This window comes from Heptranchias perlo, chromosome 12, assembly GCF_035084215.1.
Source record: "Heptranchias perlo isolate sHepPer1 chromosome 12, sHepPer1.hap1, whole genome shotgun sequence".
Classification (NCBI taxonomy): Eukaryota; Metazoa; Chordata; class Chondrichthyes; order Hexanchiformes; family Hexanchidae; genus Heptranchias; species Heptranchias perlo.
Genome location: NC_090336.1, coordinates 61,241,940 through 61,261,449, shown reverse-complemented (window position 1 = coordinate 61,261,449; position 19,510 = coordinate 61,241,940). Strand labels below are relative to the sequence as shown.

At 45.3% G+C, this 19,510-nt stretch overlaps 1 protein-coding gene across 2 annotated transcripts in view; it reads left to right on the top strand.

Moving 5' to 3' along the window:
* Window positions 1-19,510, top strand: part of mapk8ip1b (mitogen-activated protein kinase 8 interacting protein 1b) — a 154,193-nt gene that overhangs the window by 92,270 nt on the left and 42,413 nt on the right. Inside the window, exons 3-4 of one of the 2 annotated variants that reach the window (XM_067993563.1) lie at window positions 5,171-5,413; window positions 14,151-14,232. In XM_067993563.1, coding sequence (XP_067849664.1) covers window positions 5,171-5,413; window positions 14,151-14,232 — 325 coding nt within the window. Of the gene's footprint in view, window positions 1-5,170; window positions 5,414-14,150; window positions 14,233-19,510 lie in introns of those variants that run through there. The other variant, XM_067993562.1, reaches the window with a different exon arrangement.

The following is a 19,510-nucleotide window of genomic DNA, read 5'->3' as shown; positions in this document are numbered from 1 at the left end:
GCCCCTGTTGTAGCTTCAGGCCCACAAGTTTAGGGCTATGTTGCCTGACTGCCAGTGGCATTGCCGCCCTCGTGGTGGAGGTTGTTGGCAGGTCAAATACCAACAGGCTGCACAACTCCATCACAGGTTCACTATCTATGAAGAGTGTTTCCTATGACTTTCCTGCATAGGTGTGTGTGGGTTAGAGTGTGTAAGAACATACCATCTCTAGTACTCACCTCCATCCAGCTTCTCCTCCTCCACCTTCAGGAAGAGGGAAAAACCTTTTGTAATTCCCGTTTTCAATGTTTTGATTGTAGCACTGATAAATCTTGCTGTCAAATACATGGAACAAAAACCCGCCAAAAATAACCACAACTGCCCCTTCCCACCAAAATAAAAACTGAACAGTTCAGCTCCTACAAACCCAAAGTTGAAGTCCACATACCTAAAGGCTTAAAATAAAAAATCCTATTGTTTCCCTTTAAACACTAACTTCCTGTCAGAAGCAGCCTAGACCTCAGTGCCCATTTTATATGGAGAAATGAGGACATGGGGGAGGGCGAGAAACTCACACTGGCTCTTATTTCAATCCTATTACCATATCTAAATTAAGATCTGTCCCATCGTCCGACTGGAAGATAACATGTGGTGCAAGGGTGATGGAGTTACATATAGAGTCTATAGCACAGAAACAGGCCCAACTGGTCCATGCTGGTGTTTACACTCCTTGCAAGCCTCCTCCCTCCCTACTTCATCTAATCCTTCTATTCCTTTCTCCCTCATGTGCTTATCTTGATTCCTCTTAAATGCATCTATGCTATTTGTCTCAACCACTCCATGTGATAGCGAGTTCCACGTTCTCACCACTCGCTGTGTAAAAAAGTTTTTCCTGAATTCCTTATTGGATTTATTGGTGACTGTCTTATATTTATGGCCTCTTGTTTTAGTTTCCCCCACAAGTGGAAAAACCTTATCAAACTCCTTCATAATTTTAAAGACCTCCATCAGGTCACTGCTCAGCCTTCTCTTTTCTAGAAAAAAGAGTCTCAGCCTTTCCTGATAAGGATATCCTCTCAGTTCTGGTATCACCAGAACTATAGGCCAGTCAGTTTAACCTCCGTGATGGGGAAACTTTTAGAAACGATAATTCGGGACAGAATTAACAGTCACTTCGACAGAGTATTGATTGGGGAAAGCAAGCACTGATTTCTTAAAGGCAAATTGTGTTTAACTAACCTGAGAGTTTTTTGATGAGGTAACAGAGAAGGTAAATGAGGGCAATGCAGTTGATGTGGTATATATGGACTTTCAGAATGTGTTTGATAAAGTGCCGCATGGTGGGCTTATCATCAAGATTGCGGCCCATGGAATAAAGGGGGCAGTAGCAACATGGATACAAAATTGGCCAAGGGACAGGAAACAGAGAGTAGTGCTGAACGGTTGTATTTTGGACTAGAGGGAGGTGTACAGTTGTGTTCCCCAGGGATCAGTGCTGGGATCACTGCTTTTCTTGATAGATATTAATGACTTGAACTTGGGTGTACAGGGCACAATTTCAAAATTTGCAGATGACACAAAACTTGGAAGGGTAGTAAACAGTGAGGAGGATAGTGATAGACTTCAAGAGGATATAGACAGGCTGGTGGCATGGGAAGACACGTGGCAGATGAAATTTAAAGCAGAAAAATGCGAAGTGATACGTTTCGGTATGAAGAATGAGGAGAGGCAATATAAACGAGAGGGCACAACTCTAAAAGGGGTACAGGAACAGAGAGATCTGGGGTTATATGTGCACAAATCATTGAAGATGGCAGAGCAGGTTGAGAAAGTGGTTAAAAAAAGCATACGGGATCCTGGGCTTTATAAATAGAGGCATAGAGTACAAAAGCAGGGAAGTCATGATGAACCTTTATAAAACACTGGTTCGACCACAACTGGAGTATTGTGTCCAGTTCTGGGCACAGCACATCAGGAAAGATGTGAAGGCCTTGGAGAGGCCAGGGATCAGGGACTTTAGTTACGTGGATAGACTGGAGAAGCTGGGGTTGTTCTCCTTGGAACAGAGGAGATTTGATAGAGGTATTCAAAATCATGAAGGGTCTGGACAGAGTAGATGGAGAGAAACCATTTCCACTGGTGGAACGGTCAAGAATCAGAGGTCATAGATTTAAGGTGATTGGCAAAAGAACCAAAGGTGATAGGAGGAAAAACTTTTTTACACAGAGAGTGGTCAGGATCTGGAATGCACTGCCTGAGGGGGATGGTGGAGGCAGATTCAATCATGGCCTTCAAAAGGGAACTGGATAAGTACTTGAAAGTAAAAAATTTGCAGGGCTACGGGGAAAGGGTGGATTGCTTTTGCATAGAGCCGGCGTGGACTCGATGGGCCAGACGGCCTCCTTCCATGCTGTAACCTTTCTATGATTCTATGATCATCCTTGTGAATCTTTTTTGTACCTTCTCCAGTGCCTCTATATTCTTTTTATTAAATGGAGACCAGAACTGTGCACAGTACTTTAAATGTGGTCTAACCAAGGCTCAATACAAGTTTAACATAACTTCCCTAATGGAAATGGGGATCTGGCAAGGTAGACTTTTGTCTCTCCCCTCTCCCCATCATCTCGTTCTACACTGGAACCTCCAGGCATATAGAACAGGACATCTCCCTACTATTTGTTAGTAATTTGTTCATCAAATCCTTTTGGCTGTGATAAGGCAAGTCACCCTTGTGGGCAAATAGAAACCACTTGGGGATTAACAGTGGAGAAGATGTTATAATTAAATTCTACATAGTGCAGCGTGGACTGAAAACATTCTGATTGGCTGCAGCTGCCTTCTTGTTGATAGTGATCAAGTAGGCCATACTTAAAAAATGTAGCAATTATGCAAATAAATTCAATGTGTTCCAATTAAAGTCTTGCTGTGGTGGTATCAGGGTTCAGGTCGAGTAGGTGCTGCAGCTTCGAAATGCTCGTTAGTGCATCTTGCCTTGGGACTCCTTCCTCCCCATCTATTCTGAAACTTTAACCCAACGGCATGTTCAGAGTTACACATTTTTAAAGCTGTGGGCTCCTCTGAATGATAGCGCATATCTCCGATGGAGTGCCGCTAACATGGCAAGAACAGTGTGTTTGTGCAGTCATGTAGAAGCAACTTGAATCTCTTAGGAGATCGTTCTGCCACTGGACTCCCAGATGCCAGAGGCTCTGAAGAAATGAAAGAAAGAAAGACTTGCATTTATATGGCGCCTTTCTCGACCTCAGGACGTCCCAAAGCGCTTTACAGCCAATGAAATACTTTTGAAGTATAGCCACTGTTGCAATGTAGGAAACGTGGCAGCCAATTTGTGCAAAGCAAGGTCCCACAAACAGCAATGTGATAATGACCAGACAATCTGTTTTAGTGATGTTGGTTGAGGGATAATTATTGGCCAGTCCATCGATGAGAACTCCCCTGCTCTTCTTTGAAATAGTGTTATGGGATCTTTTACGTCCACCTGAGAGGGCAGATGGAGCCTCGGTTTAACGTCTCATCTGAAAGACAGCACCTCCGACAGTGCAGTACTCCCTCAGTACTGCACTGGAGTGTCAGCCTAGATGGGCAGCTAATTGGATATTGCTTGTTTTACACTATCGCCCAAACCAGTTTTGTGCATTGATTCTCACTGCGCTAAAGATGCCTGTAATTGTGTGCAGTGCACGCCTGCATTTCCAATATGGCCTCCCGGCGGGGCGATTTCTCAGTCAGAACATTACTCTGAGTGAGCAAAGGGGGTCGACGAATGATAAACATTCCCAAGCGGTAAAAGATCAGGAAACTAGTGTCAAGGCGATGCCCGCACTGCTCCGTTTACACTGCTGTTGACCCACTTATTATTTTCATACCAAGTGTATTGGGATATGGATCTCTGATTCAGAATGGCCATCTGTTTAGACCAGTTCAGGTTACTCCAGAGGATTCATCCCACACCAAATTTATGCTGGCGCAGCATTTCCAGTGTATCTGGTAATCTTCATACTTGAAAGGAATCTCTCGCTGGTTTACGGTGACTTGAGCTCATCCAAAACTCTGCTGTCCGTATCCTAACTCGCCACCATGTCCCGTTCACCCATCACCCCTGTGCTCGCTGACTTACATTGGCTCCCGGTTCGGGAACGCCTCGATTTTAAAATTCTCATCGTTGTTTTCAAATCCCTCCATGGCCTCGGCCCTCCCATCTCTGTAATTTCCTCCAGTCCTACAACACTCCAAGATCTCTGCCCTCCTTCTGGCCTCTTGCACATACCCAAATTTCGTCGCTGCATCATTGGCGGCCGTGCCTTCAGCTGCCTAGGCCCTAAGCTCTGGAATTCCCTCCCTAAACCTCTCCGCCTCACTCTCCTTCTTTAAGATGCTCATTAAGACCCACCTCCTTGACCAAGCTTTTGGTCACCTGTCCTGATATCTCCTTATGTGGCTCGATGTCAGTTTTTGTTTGATAACGCTCCTGTGAAGCGCCTTGGGATGTTTTACTACGTTAAAGATTCTCTATAAATGCAAGTTGTTGTTGTTGGAAAAGACAGATTCCATTATTATTGTGAGACTCCAGGAATTTCACCGTTGTTTCGAGCGTCCCGTTCCGTGATTCCTTCCAGGTTTTTCCACAGAGTCTGTAAATCAGTGGCCTTGACAATCGGCAAGTGGCTAATCAGAGGGCAGTCACGTCTGTTGTACAGATGAGCAGGGTAAATCTGTGGAGTGTGGGATAAATACCCGAAGGGGTTAAATTTGCAGGGCTGTGGGGGAAAAAGCAGGTCGGTGGGGGGGGGGGGTTGATTGATTAGCTCTTTCAAAGAGTCAGCACAGGCACGGTGGGCTGAATGGCCTCCTTCTGTGCTGTATCATTCTATGATTCCATTGTTGCCGTGTTTGTTTCTGATTGAAAGCGAATGTGCTTTGATGTTTGAGAATCGTTGACATTTCTCTGTGACGAGAGCTGTGATTTGTACTCAGATTAACCTGGAGCAATTGCAGCTTTCTACTTGTGCAGACAGTAAGGGAACTGAAAGATTTTAACCCTCCCTTGCACTGGTTTATCCTCCCTTGCACTGGTTTACAACCTTGCCTTATATAAAACGTACCTATCTCTATATAACCGAACTGTTCTCATCAACCTGACCCTCACTGTCCAATCTCCTTCTCTCTTCAGTCCCGTGTGACCCTGGAGACTAATAATGCTGCGACAACAAGCGGAAATGACGTTTGCACAATCCAGGCAGAGATGCTGCAGCTGGACCTGATTGATGCTGTGGACGACATCGAAGACGAGGAAGAGGAGGAGGAGGAGGAGGAGGACGAGCACCTGAAGGAGGCGACTCCTGCCAGCATGGCGTCTTACAAGCCCAAACGGCCCACCACCTTGAACCTTTTCCCACAAGTTCCTCGCACTCAGGTAAGAAGAAGCGAGGAGACGGCGTTCTGTTGCTGTCTGTTGATGATAGCCCAGGGATTAAAATGACCTGCACAGCTCATCCCCGTTTAATCCTGTTTCTTAGAAGTTCCAAGCCAGACTGAAAGGGGAGGTCTTTTTGCCCGGTTTGTCTCTGCTGAATTGCAATGAAGACGGATCTAAAACTAAACCTGGTTTACAGCCATTAGTCACTGGAATTCAAACAGCCACAGTTCCACACACGTTAATGCTTTTTTTCCGGTTAGTTAATCCTAAACACAGACTGTAAGAGATTGCTGTGAATGCCTTCAAGCAGTGAGTGTCTGTTGAGATTACTGTACTAGTAGACAGTAGGATCAATGAGGCATAGACATGATTATCAGCTCAAAACATATATTACGTCGGCCTTGTAATTTGTACATGGATGGATTCCAGTGATATTTTGGCTGTTGAACCTGCACTCAGTGCTGAATATTGTGACAATGGGAGTAGGTGACAGCACAGAAATCCATCTCTGATATAATTGAATAGTCTCAAAGGTTACATGTGTTGCATAAAATAATTTGTAAATGTTTTTTTGGTGGTAAAATAATGACTATTACAACAGAGAACCATATGTAAAGTATCCCACACATGAATGCTGGCTTCATGACTTCAGTGATTGCTTCCTCCCCACCGCTGTGTCTCTGGTGTGTTCAGGTACTTAGCATCGTCCTGCCCAAGAGCTAACTTTCCATCCATATACAAGTTGATGCCGGATTTCAAAAGGTGGTTTTACTTTTATTGATATAGACGGGCTGATATACCACAGTGTTCTTCACAGGGAAGTGGATGTTTTTTTTTATTCGTTCATGGGATGTGGGTGTCGCTGGCGAGGCCGGCATTTATTGCCCTTGAGAAGGTGGTGATGAGCCGCCGCCTTGAACCGCTGCAGTCCGTGTGGTGAAGGTTCTCCACACAGTGCTGTTAGGAGGGGAGTTCCAGGATTTTGACCCAGTGACTATGAAGGAACGGTGATATATTTCCAAGTCGGGATGGTGTGTGACTTGGAGGGGAACGTGCAGGTGATGTTGTTCCCATGTGCCTGCTGCCCTTGTCCTTCTCGGTGGTAGAGGTCGCGGGTTTGGGAGGTGCTGTCAAAGAAGCCTTGGCGAGTTGCTGCAGTGCATCCTGTGGATGGTACACACTGCAGCCACGGTGCGCCGGTGGTGAAGGGAGTGAATGTTTAGGGTAGTGGATGAGATGCCAATCAAGCGGGCTGCTTTGTCCTGGATGGTGTCGAGCTTCTTGAGTGTTGGAGCTGCACTCATCCAGGCAAGTGGAGAGTATTCCATCACACTCCTGACTTGTGCCTTGTAGATGGTGGAAAGGCTTTGGGGAGTCAGGAGGGGAGTCACTCACTGCAGAATACCCAGCCTCTGACCTGCTCTTGTACCCACAGTATTTATGTGGCTGGTCCAGGTAAGTTTCTGGTCACTGGTGACTCCCAGGATGTTGATGGTGGGGGATTCGGCGATGGTAATGCCGTTGAATGTTAAGGGGAGGTGGTTAGACTCTCTTGTTGGAGATGGCCATTGCCTGGCAATTGTCTGGAGCGAATGTTACTTGCCACTTATTAGCCCAAGCCTGGATGTTGTCCAGGTCTTTCTGCATACAGGCACAGAATGCTTCACTATCTGAGGGGTTGCGAATGGAACAGAACGCTGTGCAATAATCAGCGAACATCACCATTTCTGACCTTATGATGGAGGGAAGGTTATTGATGAAGCAGCTGAAGATGATTGGGCCTAGGACACTGCCCTGAGGAATTCCTGCAGCAATGTCCTGGGGCTGAGCAGAGTGGCCTCCAACAATCATTACCATCTTCCTCTTTGCTAGGTATGACTCCAGCCACTGGAGAGTTTTCCCCCTGATTCCCATTGACTTCAATTTTACTAGGGCTCCTTGGTGCCACACTCAGTCAAATGCTGTCTTGATGTCAAGGGCGGTCACTCTCACCTCATCTCTGGAATTCAGCTCTTTTGTCCATGTTTGGACCAAAGCTGTAATGAGATCTGGAGCCGAGTAGTCCTGGCGGAACCCAAACTGAGCATTGGTGAGCAGGTTATTGGTGAGTAAGTGACACTTGATTTTGCTGTCGTCGACACCTTCCATCACTTTGTTGATGATTGAGAATAGACTGAAGGGGTGGTAACTGGCCGGATTGTATTTGTCCTGCTTTTTGTGGACAGGACATACCTGGGCAATTTTCCACATTGTCTGGTAGATGCCAGTGTTGTAACTGTACTGGAACAGCTTGGCTAGAGGCGCGGCTAGTTCTGGAGCACAAGTCTTCAGCACTACTGCCGGGATGTTGTCTGGGCCCATTGCCTTTGCAGTATCCAGTGCACTCAGCCGTTTCTGGATATCACGTGGAGTGAATTGAATTGGCTGAAGATTGGCTTCTGTGATGGTGGGGATATCGGGAGGCGGTCGAGATGGATCATCCACTCGGCACTTCTGGCTGAAGATGGTTGGAAACGCTTCAGCCTTGTCTTTTGCACTCACATGCTGGACTCCGCCATCATTGAGGATGGCGATGTTTACAGAGCCTCCTCCTCCCGTTAGTTGTTTAATTGCCCACCACCATTCACGACTGGATGTGGCAGGACTGCAGAGCTTTGATCTGATCCGTGGGTTGTGGAATCGCTTAGCTCTGTCTATAGCATGTTGCTTCCGCTGTTCAGCATGCATGTAGTCCTGTGTTGTAGCTTCACCAGGTTGGCACCTCATTTTTAGGTACGCCTGGTGTTGCTCCTGGCATGCTCTTCTACACTCCTCATTGAACCAGGATTGATCCCCTGGCTTGTTGGTAATGGTAGAGTGAGGAATATGCTGGGCCATGAGGTTACAGATTGTGCTGGAATACAATTCTGCTGCTGCTGATGGCCCACAGCGCCTCATGGATGCCCAGTTTTGAGCTGCTCGATCTGTTCTGAATCTATCCCATTTAGCACGGTGATAGTGCCACACAACACGTTGGATGGTGTCCTCAGTGTGATGACGGGACTTTGTCTCCACGAGGACTGTGTGGTGGCCACTCCTACCGATACTGTCATGGACAGATGCATCTGCGACAGGTAGATTGGTGAGGATGAGGTCAAGTAGGTTTTTCCCTCGTTTTTGATTCACTCACCACCTGCCGCAGGCCCAGTTTGGCAGCTATGTCCTTCAGGACTCGGCCAGCTCGGTCAGTAGTGGTGCTACTGAGCCACTCTTGGTGATGGACATTGAAGTCCCCCACCCAGAGTACATTCTGTGCCCTTGCTACCCTCAATGGTGCTCAACATGGAAGAGGACTAATTCATCAGCTGAGGGAGGACGGTAGGTGGGAATCAGCAGGAGGTTTCCTTGCCCATGTTTGACCTGATGCCATGAGATTTCATGGGGTCCGGAGTCAATTTTGAGGACTCCCAGGGCCACTCCCTCCTGACTGTATATCACTGTACCGCCATCTCTGGTGGGTCTGTCCTGCCGGTGGGACAGGACATACCCAGGGATGATGATGGAAGAGTCTGGGACGTTGGCTGAAAGGTATGATTCTGTGAGTATGGCTATGTCAGGCTGTTGCTTGACTAGTCTGTGGAACATGTCTCCCAATTTTGGCACAAGTCCCCAGATGTTAGTAAGGAGGACTTTGCAGGGTCGACTGGGCTTAGTTTGCCTTTGTTGTGTCTGGTGCCTGGTGGTCCGTGTGGTTTTATTCTTATGACTTTTTTTAGCGAGCTTGTACAACTGAGTGGCTTGCTCGGCCATTTCAGAGGGCAATTAAACTGTTTCAAGGGACCTGGGGGTGGAGGAGGAGGTGCCTGTCTCCGCTGAACGGATTGGAAAGAAGTCTCAGAGAGTTGCTCAGAGACCGTGAAGTAAGTGTTTTCTGATTGGTTCCTAGAAAATAGTGGGCCAGAATTTGCTGTCAAAATAACAGAGAGGCTAATGGCGCTCGTTGTTATTTATGGGTGAACACTGCAGCAACTTCAGGTGAGGATCAGGTGTGCGGTTAAACGTGAATAGCCAAAAGTTGGTGTCCGAGTTATGCCGCTCCGCTATTACCGTCACGTAAACGGCATCTCGCCCTTAGTCCCCCTCCCCTCCCTTGATTTTTAAGAACTTGCTGTATTTGCCCTTTAATTGCCCATTAAACGCGCCGCAGAAAGTTAAGTCTTGTCATTACAAGCGTATGTATCCGTTTAAAGACGTGCTAAGTGTTAATTACTGACAATCAACCTCTCTGGCTCCGAAAATTAACTATTACAAGTGTGGACTCCCATTCCTCCAGGTTTTGGATTTTTCAGGGAGATTTTAAAAATGTTAAATTTTAAATTTGTGTTTTTTTCTTCCTTTTCCTTTCTGTCTCTTTTTCTCTCTCTCAACCCAATCTTTCCCTCGCTATTTCTATACCTGATTTGACATTGAATTCACCCCCTTTAATTGACCCGCCTTCTCAGTCCTTCCTGTGTTTATTTCCCAATCCTTCAATCTGATTGGTTAAGGAGATACCCAGTTGCTTGCCCTGTTCACTCAGGACCCAGATGCCCTGTTTCCCTCGCTGCCCCGTTATCAGCTCGTGCTTTCAGCAACTTTGTGGGCAGGGGCAAATCTAACTAAAGGCAGATGCCATTAAATGCCCTGCTAGAGCAAAATCTGGCCCAGTATTTTCTTTACCCACTGCAGGTAGGCAAATAAATAAATAAACTTGTTCTCCTCATATACCACAGTTACACAAGTCAATATGTCTACATTTGTCCCACAAGGGAATAGCTCTTTTGAATATGAAAAGGAATAATATCCTATCTATTTGGGGTGGGGATTTTTTGGAAGGGCAAAGGGAAAAAAAATTAAGTGAAGATTCAATTAATTTGCATCTTTTCTCCTTACCAAATATCTCTGCAACAGTACTTACTGTTCTGCTTAAATAATGTTATTTAAGGACTTTTATTCAGAACCACCCTCCAAACTTGAATAATGATACAATCCTTTTCGAATTAGGTGCAGTTTACATTATTCATTTTTTTTGCTGACTGAGCTCTTTGAGGTAAATATAACAAAAAGAAGTGCAATGTTATAATCATTTAGAGCATATCACAAAATAAAGAAATGAAAATGAAAACAAGAGTAGAGTTTGTTTGCTTTGTTGCACTGTCCGAAGTACCAGAAAACGATGTAATGAATTTACCTTGCGTTAGCCAATGAACACGCTGTAGTAACGCTGTGCAGAGGCCCAATTAATCGGCCCCAGTAACTCCGATCACTTGATGCATTCATCGGAAATTCCAATCGCTACTATTTATGCAGAAGGGTTAACTCTCAAGGGCAATTAGGGATGGGCAATAAATGCTGGCCTTGCCAGCAACGCCCACATCCCATGAACGAATAAAAAAAAATTTACTTTAAAATAATGATGAATGCATTTCATAGGAACATAGGAACAGGAGTAGGCCGTTCAGCCCCTCAAGCCTGTTCCGCCGTTCAATGAGATCATGGCTGATCTGTATCCTAACTCCATCTACCCGCCTTGGTTCCATCTCCCATAATACACTTGGCTAGCAAAAACCTATCAATCTCAGATTTAAAATTATTAATTGAGCTAACATCTACTGCTTTTTGTGGGAGAGAGTTCCACACTTCTACCCTTTGCATGAAGAAGTGTTTCAAAATGATGCTGGGACTAAAAGGGTTAAATTATGAGAACAGGTTGCATAGACTAGGCTTGTATTCCCATGAATATAGAAGATTAAGAGGTGATCCAGTTGAGTTGTTTAAGATGATTAAAGGATTTGATAGGGTAGATAGTGAGAAACTATTTCCTCTGGTGGGGGAGTCCAGAACAAGAGGGCATTAAAATTAGAGCCAGGCCGTTCAAGGGTGATGTCAGGAAGCACTTCTTCACACAAAGGGTAATGCAAATCTGGAACACTCTTCCCCCAAAAGGCTGTTGAGGCTGGGGGTCAATTGAAAATTTCAAAACTAAGATTGATGGATTTTTGTTAGGCAATGGTATTAAGGGATACGGAACCAAGGCGGGCAGTTGGAATTAAGATACAGATCAGCCACGATCTAATTGAATGGCTGAACAGGCTCAAGGGGCTGAATGGCCTCCTCCAGTTCCTATGCATCAAGTATTTGTGCATGTCATCCCACCGTGTGGTTTTCGGGCTGCAATCTGTGACTGATTAGAAAATACCAGAAACACATCAAAGTGCAACCACTTTACAGTCAGGCTAGTTACTCTTCGAGGTAGTGACCCCTTTCAAGTCACTGGGGTTGATCTTGCCTTTGCGTGATAGTGTCAAACGGGATGCCGACTTGCTATTGCCCATTTTTCACTATCGCGCAAAGTCGAGATCTATCCCACTCAGTGAAAACAGAATCATTGCTTTGAGAAAGCTTCATTGTGAAGGTCTATCTAAGTTAACATCACAATGACTTATGGAAGCCCCTTACAATTTTCTATTACTCCATCACCTTTTGCCTGTTGAAGGGGAGAAATGTTACCCATTTGAGTTTTAAGATCATGTTTATGGAAGCCATTTTAACAAAATATTTTGATTATTTTAGTATTTAGTGTTTCACTTTCCTTGTAACTTTTCACTTGGGCAGAAAACATCAGTACATCGAGACACCATTATTTATTAAAGAACTTACATTTATATAGCGCCTTTCACGACCTCAGGGCATCCCAAAGTGCTTTACAGTCAACAAAGTACTTTTTGAAGTGTATTCACTGTTGTAATGTAAAGAATTACTGGCTGGGTTATTACAAATACCTCACCCCAGCAGACCTTTTTGACTATAAAAATCTACAAAAAAGAAACAGTGCCAGAGAGCTAGCAGGGATAAATAAATCTGATGTTAAGAGGCCATTACACTTGAGGAAATCAAGTATCACAAATGTGTAACTCCCAAGACTGCAAGGAAATTGGAGCCAATGGGCAGATAGAGTACCAGGGAAATTGGGTGTTAAATGGCAAGACCGTCCCAGGGAATTGGTGCCTTGGGTGTCTAGCACGATAAGAGCCCGACGGATATTGGGCACATGGCAGAGAAATCAATACAAAATGCAACGATTAAAATTTTGTAACAATCACTTTCCTTCCAGTCATTTCTCTCTAGCCGCCAAAGGTCAGAAACCCACAGATCTTGGACAGTCTGACCTGAATTGTCAAAGGGTGGCCGGTGCAGCCAATCGTTGCAGAGATAATTTCCTTAAAGGGATAGGCGTTGATGAATTGGGCCCAAAATTGGGAGTCGGCAAATAAATTCAAGTCAACATAATTCAGATTGAGTTGGAAAATGATTTCAAAGGTCAGCCTTACCACCTGATGAAAAGAGCAAGTTCGCTGCTTTCTTTCAATTTGTAAATTGAAGTTGGGAATTGTACATCAAACAGAGGGATTCACTGAAAAGCTATATCTAATATCCTATTCCTGATGAGGAAAGATTTTTTTAAAAAACTTTCCCCTTTCAGTGATCTTGCCACTTTCCTGATTAGAAGCCCACTAAAAGTCAACATTTCCTTCTGGCCAGATCAATCGTCTGCTCTTTGCTTGATGGCGCAAGAAGGTGATATTCAGTAGTCATTGCTCAGAGGACAGGCAAAGGGTTTGGCAAGGAACAGCTCACATCATTAATGAGATTTGACTCTGGTAGCTAGCACTGTAGTCGATTGGACTTAAGCAAAAAGGACAGCAGTTTCTGTTTTAAAGAGTAAATGCTAAGGCTGTAGCTGTTGCAAAATGAATTTTATATCCTGTTTGGACTGAGTTGTGATCCAACCATGGTTGAATAACCAATTGAACTGCAGTCAATGGTCTTTAAGATTATGAAAGGGTTTGATAGGGTAGATGGAGGGAAAATGTTTCCACTTGTGGGGGAGCCCAAAACTAGGGGCTATAAACATAAGATAGTCACCAATAAATCCAATGGGGAATTCAGGAGAAACTTGTTTACCAGGAGAGTGGTTAGAATGTGGAACTCACTACCACAAGGAATAGTTGAGGTGAATAGCATAGATGCATTTAAGGGAAAGCTAGATAAGCACATGAGGGAGAAAGGAATAGAAGGGTATCCTGATAGGGTTAGATGAAGTAGGGAGGGAGGAGGCTCGTGTGGAGCATAAACACCAGTGTGACCAGTTGGGCCGAATGGCCTGTTTCTATGCTGTAAATTCTATGTAATAAATATCAGGAGTTGTAAAACAGGTTGCTGACTCGCTATCACCCATTTTACACTCGCACAAAGTCAAGATCTACCCCAATATGTTTTGAAAAAAGATGGCCAGACTACTACTTCACGTTAGCAGCTTTTTTAATTTACTGCACCTTTGCTGTCAAAAGTTGAAGTCAGCGGGGGTCATTTTGATATTGGACAATAGTGTAAAACGGGCGATCTCGGCTCGACTGCCTGTTAAACATCTTTCCCAATTGAAGTCAATGCAAGGAAAATCGGGAGATGAGTTTAACGGGGCCTAGCCCATATTGCCCGTTTTACACTATTGCCCAAAGTCTCAATTACCCTCCTCCCACCCCGTGGGTTTCAGTCATTTGTAAGCAGAGGATTTTTATGAAATAATCTTTATTGTTTCACGTCGCCCGGCAACTTGTTGAACTGATACCAAATGAACATGTCAGCAGCTTCTGCTGCTCCAGCCCCATGTGACTGTCGCCTCCTGCATGTGACAGCCTCTGTTTTCTGATTGCAGGACACACTGAATAACAACTCATTCGGCAAAAAGTACAGCTGGCAGGAGAAGGTCTCCCGATCGTCCTCCCCGCTCAAAACCGGTACGTGCGCCCGCACTGCGCCTCTCTCTGAAGGCGTGTCGATAATTGCGCTATATCTTCAAGATCGAAGTTTATCAACTAGGTTGCCAATCCATCAGAGTTGTTTTAAGCTCCAGTGTACGATTTTTTTTCTTTTGCCAAAGGACTGGTTTTTAAAAAAAAATGTGACTGTAGTGTAACGATTTGGAACAGGGAACAACAACTTGCATTTATATGTCGCCTTTAACATAGTAAAAACATCCCAATGCGCTTCACAGGAGCAATTATCAAACAAAATCTGACACCGAGCCACATAAGGAGGTATTAGGTCAGGTGACCAAAAGCTTGGTCAAAGTGGTAGGTTTTAAGGAGCGTCTTAAAGGAGGAGAGAGGGCTAGCGAGGTGGAGAGATTAAGGGAGGGAATTCCAGAGCTTAGGACCTCGGCTGCTGAAGACACGGCGACCAACGGTAGAGCGATGAAAATCAGGGATGCGCAAGAGGTCAGAATTGGAGGAGCGCAGAGATCTCGGAGGGTTGTAGGGCTGGAGGAGGTTACAGAGATAGAGAGGGGCGAGGCCATGGAGGGATTTGAACACAAGGATGAGAATTTTAAAATCGAGGCGCTGGTGGACCGGGAGCCAATGTAGGTCAGCGAACACAGTGGGGTGTGGGTGAATGGGAATTGGTGAACATAGTGAGGTGCAATTTCCTCTGATATGCTGCCTGGAATCAGGTGCTATAGCAGTATGGATTTCTACCCATCGGAGAGCTGCCGGAAATGTTCCTCCTTCTCCACCAGTCCCCTCCACCCCAGGAAGGAACTTGGTTGCCTGACCATCGACCGCCCACTGCGTTTAAATGGGGGTGGGGGGCCTGGGAAACCAGCCAATTTCTCTGCCTCAACTACTGCCTCCTTTAAGACCCTCTTTAAAAACAACCTCTTTGACCAAGCATTTGCTCACCCATCCTAATGTTTCCTCCTTTGGTTCGGTGTCGAATTTTGTTTGATAACGCTCCGGTGAAGCGCCTTGGGACGTTTCACTCTGTTAAAGACGCTATATAAATGCCAGTTGGTGATCTTGATTTTCATTCCACTGATTTCAATGGAATAAAAGTCGGGCAGGTTCTAGAATGGGAGGGGCGATCCGTTTCGACAGATTACCACCCAGGCCGTGAAGGTGATAATCTCCACCCCCCCTCCCCCACCCCGGGTATTTTCCTTCAGCCGAGGCAGTAGTGCTGTCTGGGCTGCAGACTTCGCCGCTGTTATGTGTTTGGCTGTCAGTCTTCCACCCTGAGATTTCTCACAGCGCTCCCCCTAGGGGCTGGGATGAGAACTGACGAGGCTTCCTGACCACTGCGTTGGGAATCAAAGTCTTTAACTGTAGCGTCAGCCATGTGATGATTGCTCTGTTAACACTGCAGCAATACAGTGGGGCTCAGTTGATAACAATCTGCTTGGATTCCGAACGAGTCACGAGCAGGTTTTACCAGTTTGCAGTTGGAGGAGGCTCTTGTTATGAGGAGGAACTGCAGCTCCATGCACGTTCCTGGAGAGATTAATGCCACAGTGTTGGCATGTTCAGCAAAAAAGGACCAAGAGATTCATTAAGAGGGGGAAAATAGAGTATGAGAGTAAACTTGCAAGGAACATAAAATTGGACTGTAAAAGCTTCTACAAGTATGTAAAAAGAAAAAGATTAGTGAAGACAAATGTAGGTCCCTTACAGTCAGAAACGGGAGAATTTATAATGGGGAACAAGGAAATGGCAGAGCAATTAAACAAATATTTTGGTTCTGTCTTTCTGGAAGAGGACACAAATAACTGTCCAGAAATGCTAGGGAACCAAGGGACTAGTGAGAAGAAGGAATTAAAGGAAATTAGTATTAGTAAAAAAAATAGTGCTGGAGAAATTAATGGGACTGAAAGCCGATAAATCCCCAGGGCCTGATAATCTGCATCCCAGAGTATTAAAAGAGGGTAGCCATGGAAATAGTGGATGCATTAGTTGTCATCTTCCAAAATTCTATAGATTATGGAACAGTTCCTGCAGATTGGAGGGTGGCAAATGTAACCCCACTGTTTAAAAAAGGAGGGAGAGAGAAAACAGGGAACTACAGACCGGTTAGCCTAACATCAGTAGAAGGGAAAATGCTAGAGACTATTATAAAGGATGTGATAACAGGACTTAGAAAATATCAATGGGATTAGACAAAGTCAACATGGATTTATGAAAAGGAAATCATGTTTGACACACCTACTGGAGTTTTTTGAGGATGTAACTGGTAGAATAGATAAGGGAGAACCAGTGGATATGGTTTATTTGGATTTTCAGAAGGCCTTTGATAAAGTCATTTGGTTCCCTCATCCAAATCATTAAAATTAAAGCATATGGGATTGGTGGTAATATACTGGCATGGATTGAAAATTGGTTAACAGACAGGAAACAGAGAGTAGGAATAAATGGGTCTTTTTCCGGGTGGCAGGCAGTGACTAGTGAGGTACCGCAGGGATCAGTGCTTGGGCCCCAGCTATTCACAATATATATCAATGATTTGGATGAGGGAACCAAATGTGATATTTCCAAATTTGCTGACAACACAAAACTAGGTGGGATTGTGAGTTGTGAGGAGGATGCAAAGAGGCTTCAAGTTGATTTAAACATGTTGAGTGAGTGGGCAAATACATGGCAGATGCAGTATAATGTGGATAAATGTGAAGTTATCCACTTCGGTAGGAAAAACAGAAAGGCAGAGTATTATTTAAATGGTGATAGATTGGGAAATGTTGATGTACAAAGGGACCTGGGTGTCCTTGTACACCAGTCACTGAAAGCAAACATGTAGGTGCAGCAAGCAGTTAGGAAGGCGAATGGTATGTTGGCCTTCATTGCAAAAGGATTTGAGTACAGGAGCAAGGATGTCTTACTGCAGTTATACAGGGCCTGGGTGAGACCACACCTGGAGTACTGTGTGCAGTTTTGGTCTCCTTACCTAAGAAAGGATATACTTGCCATAGAGGGAGTTCAGTGAAGGTTCTCCGGACTGATTCCTGGGATGGCAGGACTGTCGTATGAGGAGAGATTGAGTCAACTAGGCCTGTATTCACTCGAGTTTAGAAGAATGAGAGGGGATCTCATTGAAACGTATAAAATTCTGACAGGGCTAGACAGACTGGATGCAGGGAGGATGTTTCCCTTGGCTGGGGGGTCCAGAACGAGTGGTCACAGTCTCAGGATACGGGGTAGGACATTTAGGACTGAGATGAGGAGAAATTTCTTCACTCAGAGGGTGGTGAACCTGTGGAATTCTCTACCACAGAAGGCTGTGGAGGCCAAGTTACTGAATATATTTAAGAAGGAACTAGATAGATTTCTAGACACAAAAGGCATTAAGGGGTACGGGGAGAGAGTGGGAATATGGTATTGAGATAGAGGATCAGCCATGATCATATTGAAAGGTGGAGCAGGCTCACAGGACCGAATGGCCTACTCCTGCTCCTATTTTCTATGATTCTATGAGGTAGACAAGCCCACTGCTACTGTACCAATTACAAGAGAAAGAAAGGTATAAAGAGCTGTTAACTCTTTGCTGCCTGGACAAGTTCTGGTACAGTTTCCCTGTTCCCTGTCTGAGAGGTCCACACTTGGCTTTCATTGGCTCTCAGCGTTTACATCAGTGGAAAAACTCCCAAAATTAATAATTTTAATAACTTACTCGTTAACGCCTCGTGCCCTCGATTCACTGTTATGTAGCAACAGGAATGTAACGCACAGTGCAGTATTCTGCTGCTAGAATGCAGCTACATTTAATCTTGCCAGTCTCTCTAAGTCTGATTGACTCTGTCAGATTTAAATTCCCGCTGTTGAGGGGGAATTGCGTAAATTTCCAGTTCCAGGTCAGAAGAAACCAGCATTAAATTATTGCTTTTGCTTTCTTCCTTTTTTAAAAATATACTTTTGAGACTTTGGGGGTAGATTTTCCGCTTGCCCCCCCCTCCCCGTGTGTGAAACTGGTGCTCCGGGGGGAGTGGGCGCCCGCTATAGAACTGTCCGGTTTTAATTTCCATTGGAATTCACGGGCGGCCAATCCACAAGGGCAGTTTTACACACTGGTGACAAGTTCAAAATCTGCCCTCTTTCAAGTGCCTTAAGTGTGACGGACTCCAAACTTTCACAAAATTAGATTAAAATATAAGGAACCCGAATGTAATAACTGTTCATTCTGCAGGTTTTCCACTTCACAGCAGTCCATTTATTCCACTCTGATGTACGTTAATGTCTCCCCAATACCAGGATATTTCAAATGCCATCTATTTTCTTTCACTTTTAGAAGTGTGAGCCAACTCCTAGTTTTGTTTTTAACTGGAGCTGATCTTAGCTCTGCACAGTGTGAAATCCGCAAAGAAACCCCAGAGAAAGCTCCAAACACGGTTATATATAGGGTGGATTTAGAAATAACCAGTAAGAATGTTGCAAGTCAGCAACTGTACCCACACTTCTCTTTCTGTCTGTGTCCATGTCCCTGTCTATCTGCTTGCCTCTCACTCTCTCTATCCTCGCACCTCCATTCTGTCCAATTCCCCCTCCCCTCCCTCCTCCTGTCTCCTCTTCTCCTCCTCCTCCTCCTCCTCCTCCTCCTCCTCCTCCTCCTTCTCCTCCTTCTCCTCGTTCCCTCCTCCTCCTCCTTCTCCTCCTCCTCCTCGTTCCCTCCTCCTTCTCCTCCTTCTCCTCGTTCCCTCCTCCTCCTCCTTCTCCTCCTTCTCCTCGTTCCCTTCTCCTCCTCGTTCCCTTCTCCTCCTCGTTCCCTTCTCCTCCTCGTTCCCTTCTCCTCCTCGTTCCCTTCTCCTCCTCGTTCCCTTCTCCTCCTCGTTCCCTTCTCCTCCTCGTTCCCTTCTCCTCCTCGTTCCCTTCTCCTCCTCGTTCCCTCCTCCTCCTCGTTCCCTCCTCCTCCTCGTTCCCTCCTCCTCCTCCTCCTCCTTCCCTCCTGCTCCTGCTCCTCCTCCTTCCCTCCTGCTCCTCCTCCTTCCCTCCTGCTGCTCCTCCTCCTCCTTTTCTCCTTCTCTCCTTCTCTCGTTCTCTTTCTCTCCTCCTCCTTCTCCTTCTCTCCTCCCTCTCCTTCTCTCCCTCTCCTTCTCCTTCTCTCCTCCTCCTTCTCTCCTTCTCTCCTTCTCTCCTTCTCTCCTTCTCTCCTTCTCCTTCTCTCCTCCTCCTTCTCCTTCTCTCCTCCTCCTTCTCCTTCTCTCCTTCTCCTTCTCCTTCTCTCCTTCTCCTTCTCTCCTCCTCCTTCTCCTTCTCT